A 20,866-nucleotide genomic window follows, 5' to 3' on the forward strand; every position below is an offset into this window, starting at 1 on the left:
TGCTCCAAGGTTGTTTTTCTACCTTTTCTTGCTTGAACCCACTCTTCTTCATCTCCCTGATCATTCATCTCAGGTCTTGGGTATTCAAAAACACAGTCATCATCAGTGCTTTCATCACTGGATTCTTTTATCTCTTTGACAGGATAAAGGTTTTTTATTTGATCGTTTTTGTTTGTTTTAGTGTTTCTACAGGACATGTCCAATTGACTGTCCAGCCCAGTCTTAGTCTGCGTTGTGTTTTTCTTTTCTTCTTCTAATTGAGCAATTAGCTTTTTATTTTGATCTGTAAGAGAAGCTATTTGAGATTCTGCATGACGGCGGTTACTTTCATCCCTCCAAAGTTTGAGGAAGGAGAAATGCTTGTTTCTATCTGGGAGAGTACTCAATTTCTCTCTTAAGTTTTCTAATATGGTCTTATCAAATGTCCCAATTTGGGGGAATTTGAGAAGATCATCGTCTCACATTATTTTAACCCATGGTGAAACAAATTTTAAGCTAGCGTTACCCTAATTATCATGCATGTACTTCACAGGACCAGTTAAATCTCTCTCAGACCTTCTACTGAAATAACTTCCCATTTTCCTTCTGTAAGATCCCTCTATAAAACGGAGAACAAAAATTACCTTCATACTCTCTTTCTTTAACCAACAATTCACTTACAAATCCTTTCAATAATGTTCTACTCATAAGATACAAGTCATCTTTTTTTTGTGTAACGAGAATAAATCAGATCGTTATGTAACGAGAATAAATCAGATCGTTACAGAATGAAAAATATACATCCAAGTATATCTCAAGTATATATCTATCATCCCTGGGATAACAAATTATCCCCACTACTTCCTACTGGTCCTACATAGGCCTATTTTCTCAGCATCCCAAACACTCGTAATCACAGGAATACAACCTGGCCTTTTCTATCTCACATTGTTGATGTTAAGTAGGATGCTAACCCCCAGATGCTTGGCCTTTAGAAGAGCGAATTATTGTAAGACTAGGAAAATGCAAGCAGCTCCACAACTAAATCAAAAGCTACGAAAACAAGCATTCCTATACATCTAAAAAATAGCTTCCCAATAACATCGGTTTCGAAACCTTACAACAACCACAAAAAAAACAAAACACACAGCAAACTTTTTCGGAAATCCAAAAATTTTCGGATGGCATCACCCTTCCTTAGGACTCCCTCCTCCACAGACCTCCAACAATGCGCAGTAACAGATTGGGTTTTCAAAAGGACCCTTACCTCTGCAATTTGGTTCTCAGGTCAGTTGCATGTCATTGGTCTGGAAAAAGGAGTCTCTGTAGAAGGTCTGTTGCCATCCGGGTCACGGCACCAAATTGTTGAAGAAATCATTCAAGTCCTGTTGAATAGTTTGCTGTGGTGATGTGTTTAATCAGAGTCTACTGGTAAACTGGTGAACCGAAAGGCACAGAGCGGTTCTGAGCCGGTGAGTGAACCCAGAGCAAATGAAACTGCAGCATTTTATACAGTAAGAACAAGGAAGACAAATGGCAGGTTCAAACAATAGGTAAACAAAAGACATGCAAAGGGAGGGGGTCTGCTCTTTGGAGAGTGTGAACAGCAGGGGGTGGGGGGAGGTATGGGGGCACACAGTTAACATAGTGATCAAACCGGGTCTAGACGTCCTTTGATTAACTGGTGTTACGCAAATGTGTATCTGCAGGGTTTAGGAGACAGACAGGAATCAAGATTTACGTCTGGAGATCAGAGGGCTCTTCTCAGACGTCACTCCAAATGTGTATTTTCTTCCTCAATAGTAATGGTAAAATGTATAAACTTGATGTAAACAGGTTGTGCAATAATACAGTCAATGTATTAATGCATAAGCATGATCCAGCAAATGTGAAGCGGGTTACCACATGTGGGAATTATCCCTAACATAACTTTCTTTTTTATGCAGATATTCGGTAAAATCGCATTGGTTGACGGCACATACATCAACAGGAACAACAACTTCCAGACATTTCCACAGGCTGTTCTGCTGTTATTCAGGTTGGTCAGTTTTCCTCTGTTAAGGCTCCCAAAATTTCATAAAAAATACACTCACTGTTACACCCCTACTGGTACTACTTCATTTGTAATTAGGGCCCGAGCAGGAAACCTGCGAAGGCCCTATTGTATCTGTAAGGATTATTAGGGCCTGAGCAGGAAACCTGTGAAGGCCATATTGTATCTGTAGGCGGAATTCTTTTTAGGGCCCGAGCATGAATCTCGTGCAAGGACCTATTGTATCTGTAAGGATTATTAGGGCCCGAGCACGAATCTCATGCGAGGACCTATTGTATCTGTTAGGATTATTATTATTAGGGCCCGAGCACGAATCTCGTGCGAGGACCTATTGTATCTGTAAGGATTATTTATCAGGGCCCGAGCACAAATCTCGTGCGAGGACCTATGGTATCTGTAAGGATTCTTTTTCTTTTTCTTTTTCCTCCCATTCAACTGCATATTTGGCGGCCTGAACATACCCCAGAACTCACCAAACTCGGAACATATGTCACATTTGAGTGCTGCTGTTAGAATTCAATTCAAATTCAATTCTCAGGACTCGTGGGTCTCAAGGATTAAGCCAGGTATTATTTTTGTCGGAATTTTTGCTGCAACAGGACGTCGGCTATCTTGAATGGCGTGTGGCAATTTTCATTTTTCCGATGCATTTTTCGGGACTTTAGGATGTTCGCAGACTCACCAGATTTGGCCCGTAGCTCCTTACCCATGAGTACGTTAATTCGATACCACAACTGCCCTCATGCGCAGCACAATAGCTCAGTAGCGCCCCCTAACGCCCCCCTTATGGCTTTTCCCATTCATTTTTTTTTCATTTCTATGCATCGTACTTTACTTAACTAGTCCGACAGATTTAACGCCCACAGTCACTACGTATCATCCTGAGACCTTGATGATGACACCTTGTCAAAGGAGCCTCTGATATACCTGGTGGGCATGGTGGTGCGGTCAATTTCGAGACCCCCTTATGGCTTTTCCCTCTCTGTAGGAACCCATTTCTAAGCCTCATACATTATTTAACTTGGCCTACAGATTTCACGCTACAGACTTCCCAGTCACTTAGTATCATCCTCCTGCCTTGAGGATGAAAAGCTGTAAAAAGCTTTCGCCTACATTATTCCTGGTGGGCGTGGCGGTACGGTTACTTTGGATGACCCCCTTATGGCTTTTCCCATTCTGTAGGGACTCAAGTTCTATGGTTTGTAGTATAACTATCTATTCCTACAGATTTAATGCTACAGAGTTCACATTCACTCAGTAGCATCCTCATACCTTCAACAGCCTGTGTTGTACCTGGTGGGCGTGGCAGTGTGGTCAATTTCGATCCTTTGCCATCATGCAAGAAGTCCTTATAACTCCTACATACAATTGCCCATCTGCATCAAACTGCTCACACATGTAGAGGGGCTCGCCCTGAATACGTCTCTGCATCAATACTGTCATATCCATAGCACCACCCACTGGACAGGAAGATGTCACCGTTGTGTTTTCAGTGACACAGATCCCATTTAGGTAGGAACAACGGGCGAGCACATCTGGCCGCACGCCCTCCGACGGCGCCACAGCCCAACGTATGTAGGGTGAGGGCCCGTTCATCACTGCTTGCAGTTTTAACTGAATTTATCACTTAAATGGTCTTTGATTTAGTTTTTGTTGTCCCAGAGAGAGAACTTGTTTTCAAGAAAAAAATCACGATCTTAATGTCTACATTCACATCGCAAATGACAAGATGTTTGTTCAGGCCTGGTTAAAGAGACAAAACCACTAAAGGCAACTCTTTTTCCCTCAAAGGTCCTATACCTCCAACCAGATAGAAGTAATGTGAAGTGTTGCTTACCAGTGTCCCTTGCTATTGTTAGAGTTAGGTGTGTGATTGGTCTATGGTTTATGTCTATGGGTGTGAGTACATGGATCATTTTGGAGCATGTGTGATGCCAGTAGTAGCAGTAGTGGTAGTTGTTTTTGTTGGAGATGGTTACCATGGAACAGTACAGCCGAATGGGTTGAATCATGCATTTATAAAGCCCTGCAAGTGGGCTGCAACAAACTGTTCTGAGTTTACAGATGACATGGACTCTTTGCTGGTGTCATTTCAGTAACGAGACCACGCCATAGATGAGCGTTAAGGCAGTTTATTTAAATTTGTAGAAGGTTTGGGAAGGATAGGAAAAGAGGGGTCAAGGTTGGTTGATGAAGAGGGGGGTTTGAGTTGGGTTGCAGAGTGGCTGGACCGTCTAGGAACCAGGGAGGTTGAGACTCAGAGTGGGGGCACGTCTCGGTGGGTGTACATCCTGGTCGGCGTGGCTTCATCTTCCCCCAAAGGTATTACTGGGCTATGCGGAAATGGGCTCGGCTGTGGATGTAGCTGTTGTAGGCTTGGGATGACCATCGTCCGTACTTTGATGGTGTGGTCAGGAATTCCTTGTCTGGAGGCGGTAGTAGAGGCGCCGGTACGGAAGGAGTGGCTAGAGTAAGGTTTGGGAGAGATCCCTGACTTGGATAAGACCTGGCAGAGATGGTGGTGGAACCAGAAGCGTGTGGCAACTCTGCCTGATTCGGTTGTGAAGAGTGGGTCTTGTGGGGAAGCGTGGCGTGCTTGTCTCTGGTGTATGTATGATAGGATGGGTTCGTAAGGTCTTACATATGAGATTAATCAGAAGAGGAAAATGGGATAAGAGAGGCCTAACTGGTCTTGCTTTATTGAGGTTGAATCTGAGGATGTCTTAGAAGTGGTTAGGGATGTCTGAGAGGGTCGTGAGTGGATGTAGTAGAAGTGAATTCCGAGCATCATAAGAAGCCGAAGAATGCCAGGAGGACCATTTATTCGAAGGTTGAGTCGATGGACAGGGATAAGTATCCTGAGCGGAGTGTTTGTATGCAATGGGTGAAGAGATCTGTGGTGAAGGGTAAGCGTTTTGGTGCAAGCTGGGATTCCGCTTTATGTAGACCTTTGCGGTCGCATCTCTTCCTCTCTCCCCTCTCCCTTATCTTCCCTGCTCACGTCTTGTGCTGTCTTGTCTCAACTTGGGAACCTCTCTCCGCACTGCTCTCTAAATCTAAAACCATGGAATTGGTCAACTGGTCTCTCAACGCAATTGACAGAATTTTCTCGACGAGAAGCTCTGGTTCAGGGAACCTGTCTGCCCTGATGGAACGTTCGCCGCTGGTTACATGATTGACTCCTGGGAGAAGTGGAGGGTCGCGTGCCTGGCGATTCTTTCTGTTGAGGACATCGAGGATCTTTACATATTCGGAACCATGATAACAGGCTTTCTGCTGATTGGATTAGGCATTGCCCTGGTGTATCGAAAAATTCAGAAGACGGTGACAGCAGTCCAAAGCCCCATGAAGCTGACCGACATGATTGATGGAGTGAGCAGAGCTGTTAGCACTCAGACTGTGTCTATGAACCGCAATATGGATAACACCTTGGAAAGAGCTTTGAACACGCTGACTGTGTCTATGAACCGCAATATGGATAACACCTTGGAAAGAGCTGTGAACACGCTGACTGCGGTCATCAACTGCAACATGGGAAACATCTTGGAAAAGTTTTCAGCTTTGCAAAGGCAAATGGATTGATTTGAGGACCAGAATGGACAAACAGAGTAAGTCGTGTCTATTGAAATGCGACTACTCGCCCAAACCCAAACAATCATATCTAATCTGCATTCCGGGCCTCTGCAACACCGGCCTTGGCCAAGGCCCTTCTTCATGGACACCTGTTGATTGTTGACTCTGTCTGGGACCCGATCAAGGACATCTCCATGGCACCCTGTTGTGTGTTCATCGCGAATGACACCCTGTGAACTGAGGCACTGATTGTGAAACTAGATGGGGCGACTCTCCAGGCTTATGTACACAGACGCATCCATGGACACTTACCCACATGCACATATGCAACACCCCCAACCCCCCAATCCCACGCCTTCGCTGCTTTCACCCCCCAGTGTGACAGGCAGGGTCCACTGACGGCGCAGATGATGGCTGCGGCTGTGGCCGGCTGGCTGTCTGTCTGAGCTGGAACACCTCCTCCTCCCTTTCCCCCCTACCCCGGTGCAAGTTGTTTTTTGTGTTTTTTTATGGTGTAAAATGTGCTCATATGTGCTTATGTTGCTGAGGGTTTCTTTTTTTTTCCCACTGAGGTTTTTTTTGTTTCCTCCTCCTTCCTCTTGTTTTTTTTCCCCTTTCCTCCCCCCTCTTATGCTGCCCAATCATCCTGTTACGTCTGTTTTATCATTTGTATTTTTGTATATGTACTGACGGGGCGATTGCTGAAATTTCGCTGTACTTGTACAGTGACAATAAAGGCTGATTCTGATTCTGATTCTGATTGAACAGCATGGTTACGCGGGGATGAGAAATGGAGGGGGCTGGAGCTGAGAGCAGTTTGGCGAAGAAGTTGATGCTGCTGAGATACACTTGGATGGTGGATGTTCTAACTTGAGAACCGTATGGGCATATGTGATGAAGCTGGTTATTGTTATGATGTGGATGGAGGGGAAAGGGAAGTTGTGAAGGGTATGGAATGACTTGAAACTGCACCATCCGGAATAGTACAATGAAAGGGTTTTAGGAGACAGGCTGTTCAAGATGGCTTACTGAGATGTGGCGACGAGGTGGAGGACCTGGGGGTTTAGATGTAGATGGTGGCTGAAAATGGTAGGACTGTTGTACGGTGAGGGTCAGAGTCTGCTGCCAAGGATTTCAATTTCTGAAATAAGAACCGAGAGAGAGGGTCAGCAATGCAGTTTTGGTGGCCGGGAATGTAAGCTGCGCAGATTTTGAAGTGGTGCTGGGCTGAGACTAAGGTCACGTGTCAGATGAATTTCAAGATATCCAGTGCTTATGAGCGGCCTTTGTTAATGTCCACAACAGTGAGGTTGTCTGAGTGGATAACGATGACTTTTCTGGACCATTCGTGCCCCCAAAGAAGTGTGGCGATTATGACTGTATATACTGTAGTTGTAGAGGGCAGAGGAAAGGGAGATTGAGGGCAGTTCTAGGGGCTGAATGGACCATATTAGCCCCCAAAACCTACTAAGGGTGCAGCGTCTGTGTATAGATGGATGTTCTCTGGCTGGGTGATTCGGTCATCGTAAAAGAAAGAAATGCCGTTCCATGAGAGAACGCCACTTTCTCAGCTCCATGTTGCAGGAGTTGTCCAGGGTGATCTAGTCGTGGAGGGATGGAATGGTGGAAGACAGGGATAGTAGGTGGGAGATGAAGGATTAACCCTTGGGGATAATGCAAATGCCGTAGTTGAGGTGTCTGGGCAGGGAGAGAAGCTGGCGCTTGGTGTATGAGGACGTACGTAGTAGCATCTCAGTTGGGAGGGAGGCTTGGAAGTTGAGTGAATCGCGGGTGATGCTGAGGAATTTTGTGGGATGTACTGGGGCCTGTTGTTTTTTCGGGGGAAAGGGGAATGCCAAATTGGTGGAACGTTGATTCAAGGGTGGAAAGACCTTGTGCTGGTGGGGAGGGTGGCAGAGTGACCGTGAGAAAATCGTATTCAGCAAAGGGCTTTGGAAAGGAAATCAAATATTTTTGGGCTACTTTTGCACCTGAAGGTGAGGCGGACTGCAAAGTAGAAGCGGCCTCTCCAAGTTACACCAAAGAATCTCCAGAAATCTGGATGGATGGGCAGGACCTTGAATGCGCTGGTGATGTCTGCTTTTGCCAACCAGGTGCCATGGCCGGCAAGACAGATGAGGTTGTTGAGTGGGAGTGGAGGTGGAAGTGGAGGCTGCAAGTAGCAGGAAAAGCCGGGCTTTGTCATCAGTCTGATGGAATGGGATGTTCCTTTCCCTGAGGGCATGCTGAAGTCGGGGGACTGTCCAGTTGAGATGGATGTGGTGGGAAGAGGAGACAGATCAGGGAATCTTGGGTTGGCAGCTGTGCGGCTGTGTGTTGGGTGCCGGGAGGCTGGCCGGTCAGACATGCGGTGTCTGGGAGACCGGCTATTGTCTGGAGTATGGCAGGGAAGTCTGCGACCTCTGTGTGGGTGAAGTGGCATTGGTGGTGTCTGGCTGGAGCCGCTGGATGGAGAGTAGTGAACGATGCCGGGGGACGTGGATAGTGGAGCGCAAGCGTGGTAGCTGCCTGGCTGGCTGTGTCGGAGTTGAGATGATCATGGATGAAGGAGATTTGGAAATGATGGATTGATCGTTGAAAAGTTTGTCATCTGAAGGGTTAAGAATCAGCTCATGATCCATGGGGAAGGTGTTAGGGTTTTCAAAGTTAGTTTTAGAAATGCTTGTCTAAGTATGAACGAATGTCAGAACTTGAGACGAACGGGAAAGAAATGGTCAGGCTTGCCTATATAGGTTTGCACAGGTGACTGAATCGGGGAGACATAGGTGGTTGGGTTGATGAGATACAGTTGGTTGGGTTGATGAGACGCAAGTGGTTTAATTGGATGGACCAGATGACAAATCAGCGAGGTAGAGTGCTGTGGTCCAGTTCCTGAACTTTAGTTATAATAATTTCATTTATGGAGGGAAGTGATGTGAAGTGATCTAAACAGAGTTTATTATGAGTGTAAGGTATTTGAAGTTGCTCACCCACTCAGCTGTCTTGCCATGGATGGAGGCAGGGTTCAGTCCAGCATGGGTTATGTTTGATGTGCTCATGACCAGTGCTTTTGTTGTGTCCATGTTCAGCTGCAGTTAGTTATCGCTGTTAAGTCACTGTGTAGTCTGATGGAATGACACTGGATGTTTTCCTGAGGTTGTACTTGTACAAGCCAAGCAGCTGTCAGACATACTGAAACATGAACTAATATGCTCTCAGCAGCTCCTCATAGGCAACATAGTAGTTACAGGAATCATGCTATGTAAGAAGTGTTTCCAAAGGTGGTGGGGCCTATAATGGTTCAATAGCCATCAATTTGACTTACAACCTGTTAAGGTTTTTACTTTCTGAAAAGTTTACTTTTCGCTCATGTTTCTGAATTCCTCCTCCAGTTTCTCTATATACTTGAGCGTTACAGCCACAACAAAACACAGATGGCTCTACCTTGTGACCCACAACATATTAAAAAGGACACCATAAATGACAGGGGTGAGAATCGCAGGGTACCTCACAATATGATACGCCCATGATACCGATTTTATCACAATACAGCAATTCTGCGATTATTAATATATTGCAAGTCAACAAACATCACAATATCTGTCTTACTGATAAATAGTTGATCTATTTATTCACTGTAATTTGGTGTCAGTTTCACAGAATTTGGTACAAACAGAGATGAAACACTGAACAGAAAGTGCATAAAGTCTTTTACAAACACACTGACGAACTTGTCAATGTCCACATGTGCCATCACATAAACTCTCAAAAGTCCAAACTGTTACTTTTGAATTCCACTGGATGCATGTGCGTTGTGGACAGCTCTGGTAAGGTTTTGTTCTGTCGTCCGGCAACCCCCACAGGCTACGTTTTGAGTCTGGCACGGCGCAGCGCTGCCGGACAGCTGGAGTTGCAAGGCCGAGGAGTTCCCGCAATAATTACATAATGTCTCTGTAAATGTGTTAACACTGGCTAAGTTCAATTAATAATAGAGTATTGATAAATTGGCTTATCAGTGTGAGAATCAGGCTGGGGATTGGAAATGTTTTGATATCTCTATTGTGCAGATGTGCGACAGGGGAGGCATGGCATGAAGTGATGTTGGCGTGTATGTACGGGAAAAAGTGTGACCCTAAGTCGGACTACCTGCCTGGGGAAGAGTACACCTGTGGATCCAACTTTGCCATCATCTACTTCATGAGTTTCTACATGCTCTGTGCATTTCTGGTAAAACAACACACACATTCACATGCTCTCAACTGACATAGAGCAACTTTTTTGAGCTTGAACATGTTCAAATGCAGCTGTCTCCACTGGCTACATAAAAGCTTGCATTTCAGTTATGCAGCATGATCTACAGTGCAGTTTTTGGCTATCATGGAAACATTTGAAATAAAGGCCCTCTAAAGTCGAGCCTACAATTTTTTTTTGAAAAATGACAAAGAACTGCTGATGCGATGAACAATATTGACTGGGAAACGAATCAGTTATTATTATGAGATGACTGTACTGTATACATAATCTACGAAGTCCAAAAAGTAAGACATTTTAGAGTAAAATAATAGAATAGAAGTAAAATAGAATTAAGTATATAAACGCAGAAATAAAGGAAGGAATGAAAAGGAAAACTATTTTTTTTGTCAATTAATCTAACAATTATTTTTATTTTAACAAATAAGTTAACAACCCAAAAATCAAAAACTTTCGCATAATTTTTTTTAACATTGTATTTCATCATCTAATCATTATCTAATTTCCAAATCACTGCTGTTTTATGATATTAATGAAAATAATAAACCCGGCTCGCTGTTTGCGAAACTATAACAGAAAAGAACAGCAAACTTGCATACATACCAAACTCCTACAACAGAAAAAATTAGAAAATAGTATTAATAAAAAACTAGAATTATTTCTATAATAATAATAATAATAATAATAATAATGGCAAACACTACAATTAAGTTTCAAAATACAATAAAAAAGACAATGAAGATAATACATACTTCATCTATATACACATATAAACAGATACAATTACCTAAGAGGATACTTAATCTGAAAGGAAATTATTTTCTCCCATCCCATAAACCTATCCCTATTCTGCCAGTCGAACATGGTCCATTATAGGCTTGATTTCTAAATTATGTGTGCATGAGGTTTATCTTGGTTTGAGCATTCTGAGCTAGAAAAGGGTGCCAGATTTTTGTGTAATTTTCCAATTTGTTCTATATATCAGATGGTCATAAGTGACAGTTTCTGATAAGGCTGTGAACCACTCAGAATGACAAGAGTTGTTTCCCCCAGTTCAGTGCCTCAAAATATTCCTCTAAGCTGTAGTGAGAGCAACCTTTAATCAGTGAGCCTCTTTCTACCTATTCTCAGATTTCCTTTCAGGCAATTCAGGAGACATAGAATAGGAATAAGAATAACACCAATGCCCTGACCATCCCTGATCTTGTGCATGACTCTCTGCCAACAGGTGGTTAGGCTAGAGCAGTCGAGGAACATGTGGATAATATCACTATGTTCTGTCTGGCATCGCCAGATCAACATGACTCAGTCCTGCCCTATTCTTTCTCACAGGTGTCCAGTAAAGTCTATTAATAATTTTAAATGGAAGAAGTTTAGACCTGGAATTTCTCATTGGATCTAGCATCTCCTTCCCTAGTTTATTCAACTCATCATCTTCATACGCAACACCTAGGAGGAGATTTAGAGTTCCCCGGAGCAGGTTGAACTGCTACAAACATTCTTTTATCCCAACATCTGTTAATATCCTGAATGCACATATGTAGTTTAGTGTGTACAGTTGACAAAACACTGTGTATTGTAATGGTTTGGGCAACTGCCATTTATTGTTGCTATTGTTGCTGTGTGCTGTGACGGTATGGGTAATGGATATGTGTTGTTCACTGTGTACTGTATCAGTACAGGTTATTAATTGACTGATTGATTGATTGACGATTGAATGTTTGTTTGACTGATTGACTGATTGATTGATTGACTGATTGTCTGATTGATATTTTATGCTGCTGTGTACTGTAACAGTACGGGTAACTAATTGATTGACCTCTATTGTTTGCTGTGCACCTGTCTTGTATGTGTGATGTGTGTTGCCTGGTGCGATCACTCAATGTTGCTGTTCTCATTTAAAACTGCGGACCATCAGTGAGTCCACGACAAATTTCCCTACGGGGACAATTAAAGTATATGAAATGAAATGAAATGAAAAACTTACAGCTGGGTGAAAGTTATGAGGTATCATGTTCTCAAGTCCTGGGTTCAAAGGTATCCAAAAATATTTCAGACTTGTTGGTACCCATTGAAATATCCAGTTTTTTAATGTTTTTTGAGCTAAGAGTGGGAAAAAAAAAAAAACAGCTATCGGAGTGTCCATGTCTTCAGTTTTCAAGGTAAAATGCAAAAGCTGTCTCAGGAGGAGGTCCTGCCCTTCACGAAACCCAACCTGGTCCAGATGTATAATTGTTATGACATTATTAACTGTCATTGCAAAAAGCAATTTTCTGTCACAGCACAAGAGACTAAGGGGTTGGTAACTTCCACATTCTGGAGGATCTTTACCATTTTTCAATACAAGGGTGATTAAAAAAAACTTTATCAGTGGGAGCTGTGCTGTGTCAATAGCACCACTGAATATCTTTAATATCTCAGGGTAACCCTGGGTAACATCTTATAGAATTCACTTGGTATTCCATCTATATCTGGGGTTTTCCCACAAGGCATCAGTTTGATTGTTTTATTAAAGTCCTCAAGAGTGATTTTTGTTCTAAAAAAGTATATATATATATATATATATATATATAAATTCTTGAGTAATATATATATATCTCAAATTGCATTTTTTTCTGTTGTAACTACCCTACTGCCCCACTATAATTGTGCACCCCCAGAACTTCGGCTGGCATCAGTAGGGGTAAGATTGCTGCATTTGAATGTTTTCAGAGTTGATTGTTTAAGACTGCTCAGATGTATCAATATTTCTCTAAGCTTTAAGACATTCATGCTATGTTGTACATCACTCTCACCAAGGTGCCAAAATCACATATACACCACCCATTAAGCACTGATATTGATTTTCCACAGATCATCAACCTATTTGTGGCTGTCATCATGGATAACTTTGACTACTTGACACGTGATTGGTCAATCCTTGGACCCCAGCACTTGGATGAGTTCAAGAAAATCTGGGCAGAATATGATCCTGAGGCCACGTAAGTGTGCGTGTGTGTGTGTGTGTGTGTGTGTGTGTGTGTGTGTGTGTATGCATGTGTGTGCATGTGTGAATGTTTGTGTGTGTGAATGTGTCTGGTTCTAATAGTAGTGTGGGTAATATCCTACTGTTTATCTTTGAGACCTGTTGCTTGAATTATTACAGTAAAGAAATCTGGTTGGGGGCATGCACAAGCTTGTGTAGTTGGGGAAGACTTACAAACCTTTGCTCTTATTTCATTACATGGCATTGTTGTACTAACCGGGTGCCGCCTGTTTAACACGGGGGGAAAGATTACAATGAAGGACCACACTCCTTATAGAGATCAATATAGAGATGGAATATGATGGTCATGAAGCCAGTGTGAGGACTAAGTGAAACAGACTTTCAACAATTTCATTGACGACAATTACCACCTACAAGATCACAGACTCTGAAAGACAACCAAAAGAAAGAAGCAAAAGTCCTCAACAGTCACAGATGACCTACAAACAATGGACATCGAGGTAAGTCTGGGCAAAAGTCATCACTGATGAGCCTGTGTCCAATAGCTCACCCTCCAGGAGCCCTTCCAGTGTGTATGTAGCATCACTCCTTTTGTATGTATTTTACCTTTTCGTAAATGTATTGCCATTGCAGCTGTGTTTTGGTATTTTTAGCATTTTTGGATTGGACGCACATTTTGCAATGTTTGTATGTGTGTTATTAGTTGCTGCATTTCTTTTAATGTTTGTGTTTTCACTTTTACATGTGTTTTACAATTTGTATTATTTCTGGATTTGAAAGGCATTTCCTTAATATTTGTGCCTGAAGTTCCTGTATTGTCTGCTGTTCCAATTTGAGCATGTTCTGGATCTGCTCCAATTGAATAGTGTCATGAGATTACTTTTATTATTAATTGGCACTGTATCAATAAAATTGACTTGACTCGACTTAAAAGTTTAACCCTATGCAAAATGGTTTAGCAGACATATCTGCTGATTGCAAATCTTGTTTTTTACTTAAATTTCACTGCTTTAAATACTGGTGTAACTTGGCCTTATTCTGCTGACAGACACATCTTATTAATTCATGCTTGGTGTTTTTCAAAAGCTATTATTGGTAGTGATTATCAGATTGATATCTTCTTAGAGAAAGTTTTGGGCAAGGATTAATCGAATACAATGGCCGGTAATAATGAGTCTAAATATTGAGCTCTGTTTAGTATACTTGTCTCTCTTCACCTTTAAATAAAAGGAACTCTAGAGAAATGCCCAATGTATATTAAGATAATGTATTAAATTAGAGAAAGATCCTCTGTATGTGTGAGTAAAAAATCCTTTTTTTTTTAATTCTTTCTTATAGGGGTCGCATTAAGCACCTTGATGTGGTTACACTCCTACGGAGAATACCACCCCCTCTGGGTTTTGGAAAGTTTTGTCCTCATCGTATCGCCTGCAAGGTGAGAAAATGTTCAGCCTGTTGTTTAGTGTCACATAGCATTGGATCAAGCATTTTGCTGTTTGGTAAGAATAGCTCACCTCCGAACTATCTTGTCACCAAACGTTCCCTTTCTTAAAAGCAGAGCAGAGTATGTGTGTGGGGGGGGTTCTAGTTTACTAGAATTTGACCTGGGAACCACTCTGTAAGATTTAATATACTCCCTATATGAACTCTCAATGTTGTCTCGGCCGATGATGGTGGTTTTGTTTGCATGCAGTTCTCTTGATGTCTTGGAGTGCAGCCATGGCTGTACAGTGTGAACAGTCCTAGACCAATCCTAACTCTCTGGGGTCTGCTTTGAGGAAGTCAAATATCCAATTGCAGAGTGTGGTAACGCTTCATGTGCTTCATGGATGAGATAATATTGAATGCTTAGCTGTAGTCAACAAACATCATTCCCGATTTCAAGGTGTGTGAAGACTGAGTAGAGGGCAGTGGATATGATATCCCCTGTGGATCTGTTGGTTCTGAAAGCATACTGGTGAGGGTCCTGTCTTTGATGTGCTTGAGAACCGGTTTCTGGTAACATGCACAGCATGTAAGCTTCTCAACATCCAAAATCAAAAGCCTGCCTAAAAACAAAAGGAATTTTGACCAAAGATTTTGACCAATTATAGCATCAGATTTGTTCCCCTTATCTTCACCCAGCGCTGTTCAACTGTATTGCTTTAACCCTCCTACAGAAAAAAATATTCACAAGTGGGGTTGATTGACAAATGCACAAAGCCATTTCAAGAGACAGTAGCTAAAATCTGCAAATTGGCAGCAACACTCCTACACACTCATATCCCTCTTGTTCCTTCTACTCACTCTGGCTTGCTATTTTGTGTAACAGGAACTTTAGGAACTGAGGAAGTGATAACTTGAGAAAACATAAACATCAATAGAACGCTAGTATTAGTAAAATGCAAAGATGAAATACTGTCAATAAAATACATATATGAAATGCTGTAAGTAGTAAGGTACATTTAGTAGGGTCAAAAAGTTAGGTCAAAAAGTTTTTTGTTTTTTTTTATTTCCTCCAAGACAAGAAAACAAGTGAATACAGTACAGTTCAATCCGTGTACCCAACGTTCTTTCGTTTTTCGTTTCAAAACCAAATTAAAAAAACAGAAAAACAAGTTTGTTTTTCTGTTTTTCTCTTTTAAACCCAGAACGAAAAAACAGGAAAAACAGAATAACACAAAACGACATTTTGTGCCTGATATTCTGTTTTAAAACAAAAACAGAATAACGTGAAAATTAAGTTTTTGATTTTTATTGTTTTGTTATTTTGATATTCTGAACGGAAGACAACGCAACACATTTCTATTTCAAAATAAAAGCATTTGTTATTGTAACCTATTAGGTCCGTGCACGAAGTAGGCTACAAATGAATCTCCATTGTTCACGTTGTATAATGAAACATCCCATTTTGGGGGGTATTTCCCATTTCATTGTCGTAAGACGTGTAATGCTGCTTGTTCCTTTATCCAACTTAATATTTCCGCCACTTTCCCACAACTGAGAGAGATAATCTCTGGGATTTTCAAAGTAAACACTCCGTGTCTGAGGCGGAGTCTGAGCCGCTGCTGCTGCTGCTGCTGCTGCTCATCAGGTAAGTTAGTCAAACTTTTTTTTTGTTCACCTTATCCACCAAACATCTCCAACCAAACACTGTTTTAAATTTGTTGACCTGCCAGGAACGTAGTTAGCTGTTAACTTCAGAACATAGCCAATGCTAACAATGCTATTTTGTTTACAGGTAAAGTTGCTAGCTGTTGTAGCTAATGCTAGCGTTATGCTAACCTTGCTCATTTGTTATTATCAGCTGTTTTGCACGTCATTTTAATATCTGTCCATCTAAGTCTGTGTGAAATGCCTACAATTATGCTAGAAGTGAGTTAACTTGACCCTGCTGAGTCATATAAGTAAGGCTTAGGGGTGTTTTGATATTAATTTTGATGTATTAAACTGTAGTGTGGTCTGTGTTCACAAATGTATGTGACCAGCAGTGTTTGTGCATGCAGACAGACTGCAAAGTAAAGAAATATTCTAAATGATATAATTAATGTCATGTATGCCTATAATTAGTGAGTAAAAACTAAAGCTACAATTAATACACTGTTCATCTGTGGATGTACAGTTGACACCATCAAAATAAAGAGGAAAGATGAACCTCGGCCATATATTTTCTTTATGCATTCTTTATGTAAGACATCTGTCTTTAAACCTAACAAAATATTACCTTTTATTGCAGAGTATCCAGAGGACCAGAGTAGAGAGCTTATGAGACCCTTGGAGAGGCAGATGTCTGAGAACTGCCACCATAATCCCTGTACCCAAAACCTCAGCCTGAATGATTACCCTCACGTCGGTGATTATGAAAATGCTTCGAGAGACTACTGCCCCACATTAAGGCATGCATCCCTCCTGACCTCGACCAACACCAATTTTCATACAGGACCAATAGATCCACTACACAGAAAACTGACTGACGAACTACAAACACTGGGTCAGGGAGACCTTCTCTGCAGGTGGATTGAGGACTTCCTCACCAACAGAACCCAGTGCGTCAGGATCAGCCACCACACAGCATACACCGGCCTCCCCCAGGGCTGCGTCCTTAGTCCAGCAGGACACCTCGGACACTCCCTGTTCCCCATCCTCCCCTCAGGCACTAACTATGTGCAATAACTGCTGTGTTTTTAGTCATTTACTACTGAGTAATCTATCTATGTGGAAGGAGTGTCGCTCACCTCAGGAGTGAAGGAGTTTCAACACTGAATCAGTTTTGTATTTAAACACTGTCTTTTAATTAGAAGAGATGGTTAATCTTTGTACACTACCCACATGAAACATGTAGTAGCTCATACTGGTCCCAGAAAATGAAGTCATTATAAATCACTTTGGTATTGTATTTGTTGGTTGTATTCATCAATGAAGGTACTGTATACACATGGTCTAATTATGTCAGTAAAAAACGCAACAATTCATGAAATAAAGTTATTTTTACCGGTGTATTTGTATCCTCTCTTGCCATAGTTATAAGCCTATTAAAATGCAAAATGTCTTAAAGAAGTGGAGGGAGTTATAAAATACCCACTAAAGGAAATGGTGTGTTGTAGGATGTGTAGATTGAGATAATGTCAGAACAGTGCAGTTAACAAACACATCAGAGTCACGTTCTGAGTTCCAACTTCACATTTAATTGCTGAACACAGTGTGTCACAACTTTATAACTAATCACATTTATTAACACAACAACATGTTTAGAAAGTGCGTCTAATTATTTGCATGGCCTTGGACAGGCCAGCCACAGCCACCGTACTCTCCTGAGATATCGGTGCCCTGCACTTAGGGCAGACATCATCCCTGGCCATGAGCAGTGTCAGGCAGGGCCAACACAGGACCTTCCATTTCAGCTGTAATGACAATAACAACAAAGATGTCAAGTTTATTTTAAATTGATGAAAGAAACCATACACTAGAGAGTGTAGTGCTATTACACTCATTTAACAGTGGTGTGCCTGTATAGCAATGGTTGAACTACCACTTCAGGAGAAGATGTGAAATTAACATTAACAAATATAAACAAAGTTCAGACTTCTTATTAGTGATAAATTATCATGTAGGATAAGTGTAGCTGCTGTATCACTCTCATTTCAGAAAAAAGGGTGTGTGAGGATTTTGTTTTTTAGCTATAGTTGAGCAGGCTGGAGTTGAGGAAACTTTGTAGGGTGGTGTGCAGAGTGGAAATGATTCTTGTCCAAGTTTAGAAATAAAGTTAGAAAAAGAAATTCACTTTCTCCAAATAAACTCCTCTGGATACTCTGCAATAAAAGGTCATATTTTGTTAGGTTTAAAGACAGATGTCTTACATAAAGACTGCATAAAGAAAATATATGGCCGAGGTTCATCTTTCCTCTTTATTTTGATGGTGTCAACTGTACATATCCACAGATGAACAGTGTATTAATTGTAGCTTTAGTTTTTACTCACTAATTATAGGGATACATGACATTAATTATATTATTTAGAATATTTCTTTACTTTGCAGTCTGTCTGCATGCTCAAACACTGCTGGTAACATACATTTGTGAACACAGACACCCTAAGCCTTTTCACACAGACTTAGATGGACAGATATTAGAATGCCGTGCAAAACAGCTGATAATAACAAACGAGCAAGGTTAGCATAACGCTAGCATTAGCAACAACAGCTAGCAACTTTACCTGCAAACAAAATAGCATTGTTAGCATTGGCTATGTTCTGAAGTTAACAGCTAACTACATTCCTGGCAGGTCAACACATTTAAAACAGTGTTTGGTTGGAGACGTTTGGTGGATAAGGTGAACAAAAAAAAGTTTGACTAACTTATCTGATGAGCAGCAGCAGCAGCGGCCCAGACTCCGCCTCAGACACGGTGTGTTTACTTTGAAAATCCCGGAGATTATCTCTCTCAGTTGTGGGAAAGTGGCAGAAATATTAAGTTGGGTAAAGGAACAAGCAGCATTACACGTCTTACGACAATGAAATGGGAAATACCCCCCAAAATGGGATGTTTCATTATACAACGTGAACAATGGAGATTCATTTGTACTTCGTGCACGGACCTAATAGGTTACAATAAGAAAATTGCTTTTATTTTGAAATAGAAATGTGTTGGGTCCGTGTACGTTTCGTTAGTTTGATTTTTCCTTTAAACCGAACTGTCAGAAAACGAAAGTAAGCTGGTAATTTGGTTTTCCGTTTCAAACCAAAAACCAAAAAACCAAAATTCAGGCTGGTTTTTTCGTTTTTTGGTTTTTGGTTTTAAAACGAAAAAACGAGGAAACCAAAATCAAATTAGGTTAAATTTTGATTGTCTTTTCGTTTTTTGATCTTAAACAGCACATTAAGGCCGATGACTGACAGGAAGTGTCTGAACTTCAAAATAAAAGCCCAGTGAATTAAGTTTTAGCCGTAGACAGTAGATGAATGGCCTATACAAAAATTCTTCTTTGTAAATGTTGTGTTTTGAGCACATTATTACATATTCAAAGCTGTGTTTATTTTTACACATTAGCGACAAGCTCATCGTTTAGTTCATCTTCTCCTCGCTGCGCTGGGTCTCTGTCTCCGCTGCGCACGCTGTAGCGCTTCGCTTCCATTCAGTCAGATCATTTTCACAGCGTGTTCTGCCGCCCGTCTCCGGTCCCAACCGGGCTCCGGACACGGAGCAGAGACTGTCCGACAGGCTGTCCCTCTTTGAAGCAGAAGATGAGGTCAGCTTCACTCCCGCTTCTGATCTTAAACAACACTGAACTTCAAAATAAAAGCCCAATGAATTGAATTATAGCCATAGACTGTGCTGACTCAATCGGACCCTGAGATCTCCAACCCCGGGCGTATTTGGCAGGTGGCAGCGACCCCTTTACGGTTCTTTTCTACTGTCCTGATCGTCCCAGCTACACCCAGGCGCAAGCGGGCAAGAGGACTTCTTGTCCCACCAGGAGTTGTAGTGGTAACTGTTTAGTGTGGCCTAATTGGCAGCTTAGATGAGGGGATCACCTCCGCCGTGCGTAATAGTCGCGCGTAATGACAGAGGGTAGAAATTAGCATCAATAATCTTCTTTAACTATTAAATATACTAAGTGTGTGTGGAACAGAAATGGGTAAGTCACATCAAATACACAGCACAACAATTGGGGATGAGGCCAGCCAGCTCCTTTGTTCTCAGGGCAAAGGCCTCACAGGTGAGCTGGCTGCCTAAAGATTCCAGACTCAATGGATGTGAGGTGGAGGGAGGTGGGTTTTTTTTTTTTTTTTTGTTTGTTTGTTTTTTTTTACAGAGAGGAATTATGACACTTAATCAGACTTCCACATGTGTAGTAATTAAACTGTTTAGCACAAAGTATGGATAAAAATTATGAAACTTTTCGGATGAGATGACCTTGAGGGTACGCTGCAGTGCGACACCTGCTGGTGTTTTTTGGTAAATGAACATGGATTTTAAAAGGGGAAAATAAAGGTTGTGATTGGATCTCCAGTGTGGAGAGAGGATTTACACTCAATGTCCTGTAAACATCACACTGGAACGAAGTCTGTCACTGACATAATCTTAACAATGATACTATTATGATTTGTATGCTTGCTGGCGACGGAATGAGTTTCGCAATGGGCGGACATAGGCTAGTGGGATAACTGTAGATTCATTGATAAGACTGTCAGGCACACACAAAGCCAGTAATAGCCTACACTGTTTTCGGCATATAATAATGCTGTGTGACGCTAACACTCAGTTAATGTAGCTACGAACCAACTTCCACTCCATATTTATCCATAAATGGACGAAGACGTCTTGAACCAGCTGTCATATCAATTTGCCGCCTGATCCACCTGTCTGTATACCTCTGTGTAGGTTCCACCATGTCATGAGACAAACATGCAAGAAGTCGCGCAGTTTATTGTGTTTAACCGGCGAAGAGCTGTCATTACGCGCGACTATTACGCACGGCGGAGGTGATCCCCTCATCTAAGCTGCCAATTAGGCCACACTTAACAGTTACCACTACAACTCCTGAGA

The 20,866-nt window shown here is 41.7% G+C and overlaps 1 protein-coding gene across 1 annotated transcript in view; it reads left to right on the forward strand.

Annotated features, from left to right (window-relative positions):
* LOC311253685 (dihydropyridine-sensitive L-type skeletal muscle calcium channel subunit alpha-1-like) overlaps positions 1-20,866 on the forward strand; it is a 344,036-nt gene that overhangs the window by 216,435 nt on the left and 106,735 nt on the right. Inside the window, exons 33-36 of the mRNA XM_084347719.1 lie at positions 1,926-2,017; positions 9,673-9,832; positions 12,710-12,837; positions 14,181-14,277. Of these exons, the coding sequence (XP_084203845.1) occupies positions 1,926-2,017; positions 9,673-9,832; positions 12,710-12,837; positions 14,181-14,277 (477 nt within the window). The remainder of the gene's footprint in view (positions 1-1,925; positions 2,018-9,672; positions 9,833-12,709; positions 12,838-14,180; positions 14,278-20,866) is intronic.

The sequence above is a fragment of the Pagrus pagrus genome (genome assembly GCF_965226575.1).
Source record: "Pagrus pagrus genome assembly, chromosome: 3".
In the NCBI taxonomy this organism is placed as follows: domain Eukaryota; kingdom Metazoa; phylum Chordata; class Actinopteri; order Spariformes; family Sparidae; genus Pagrus; species Pagrus pagrus.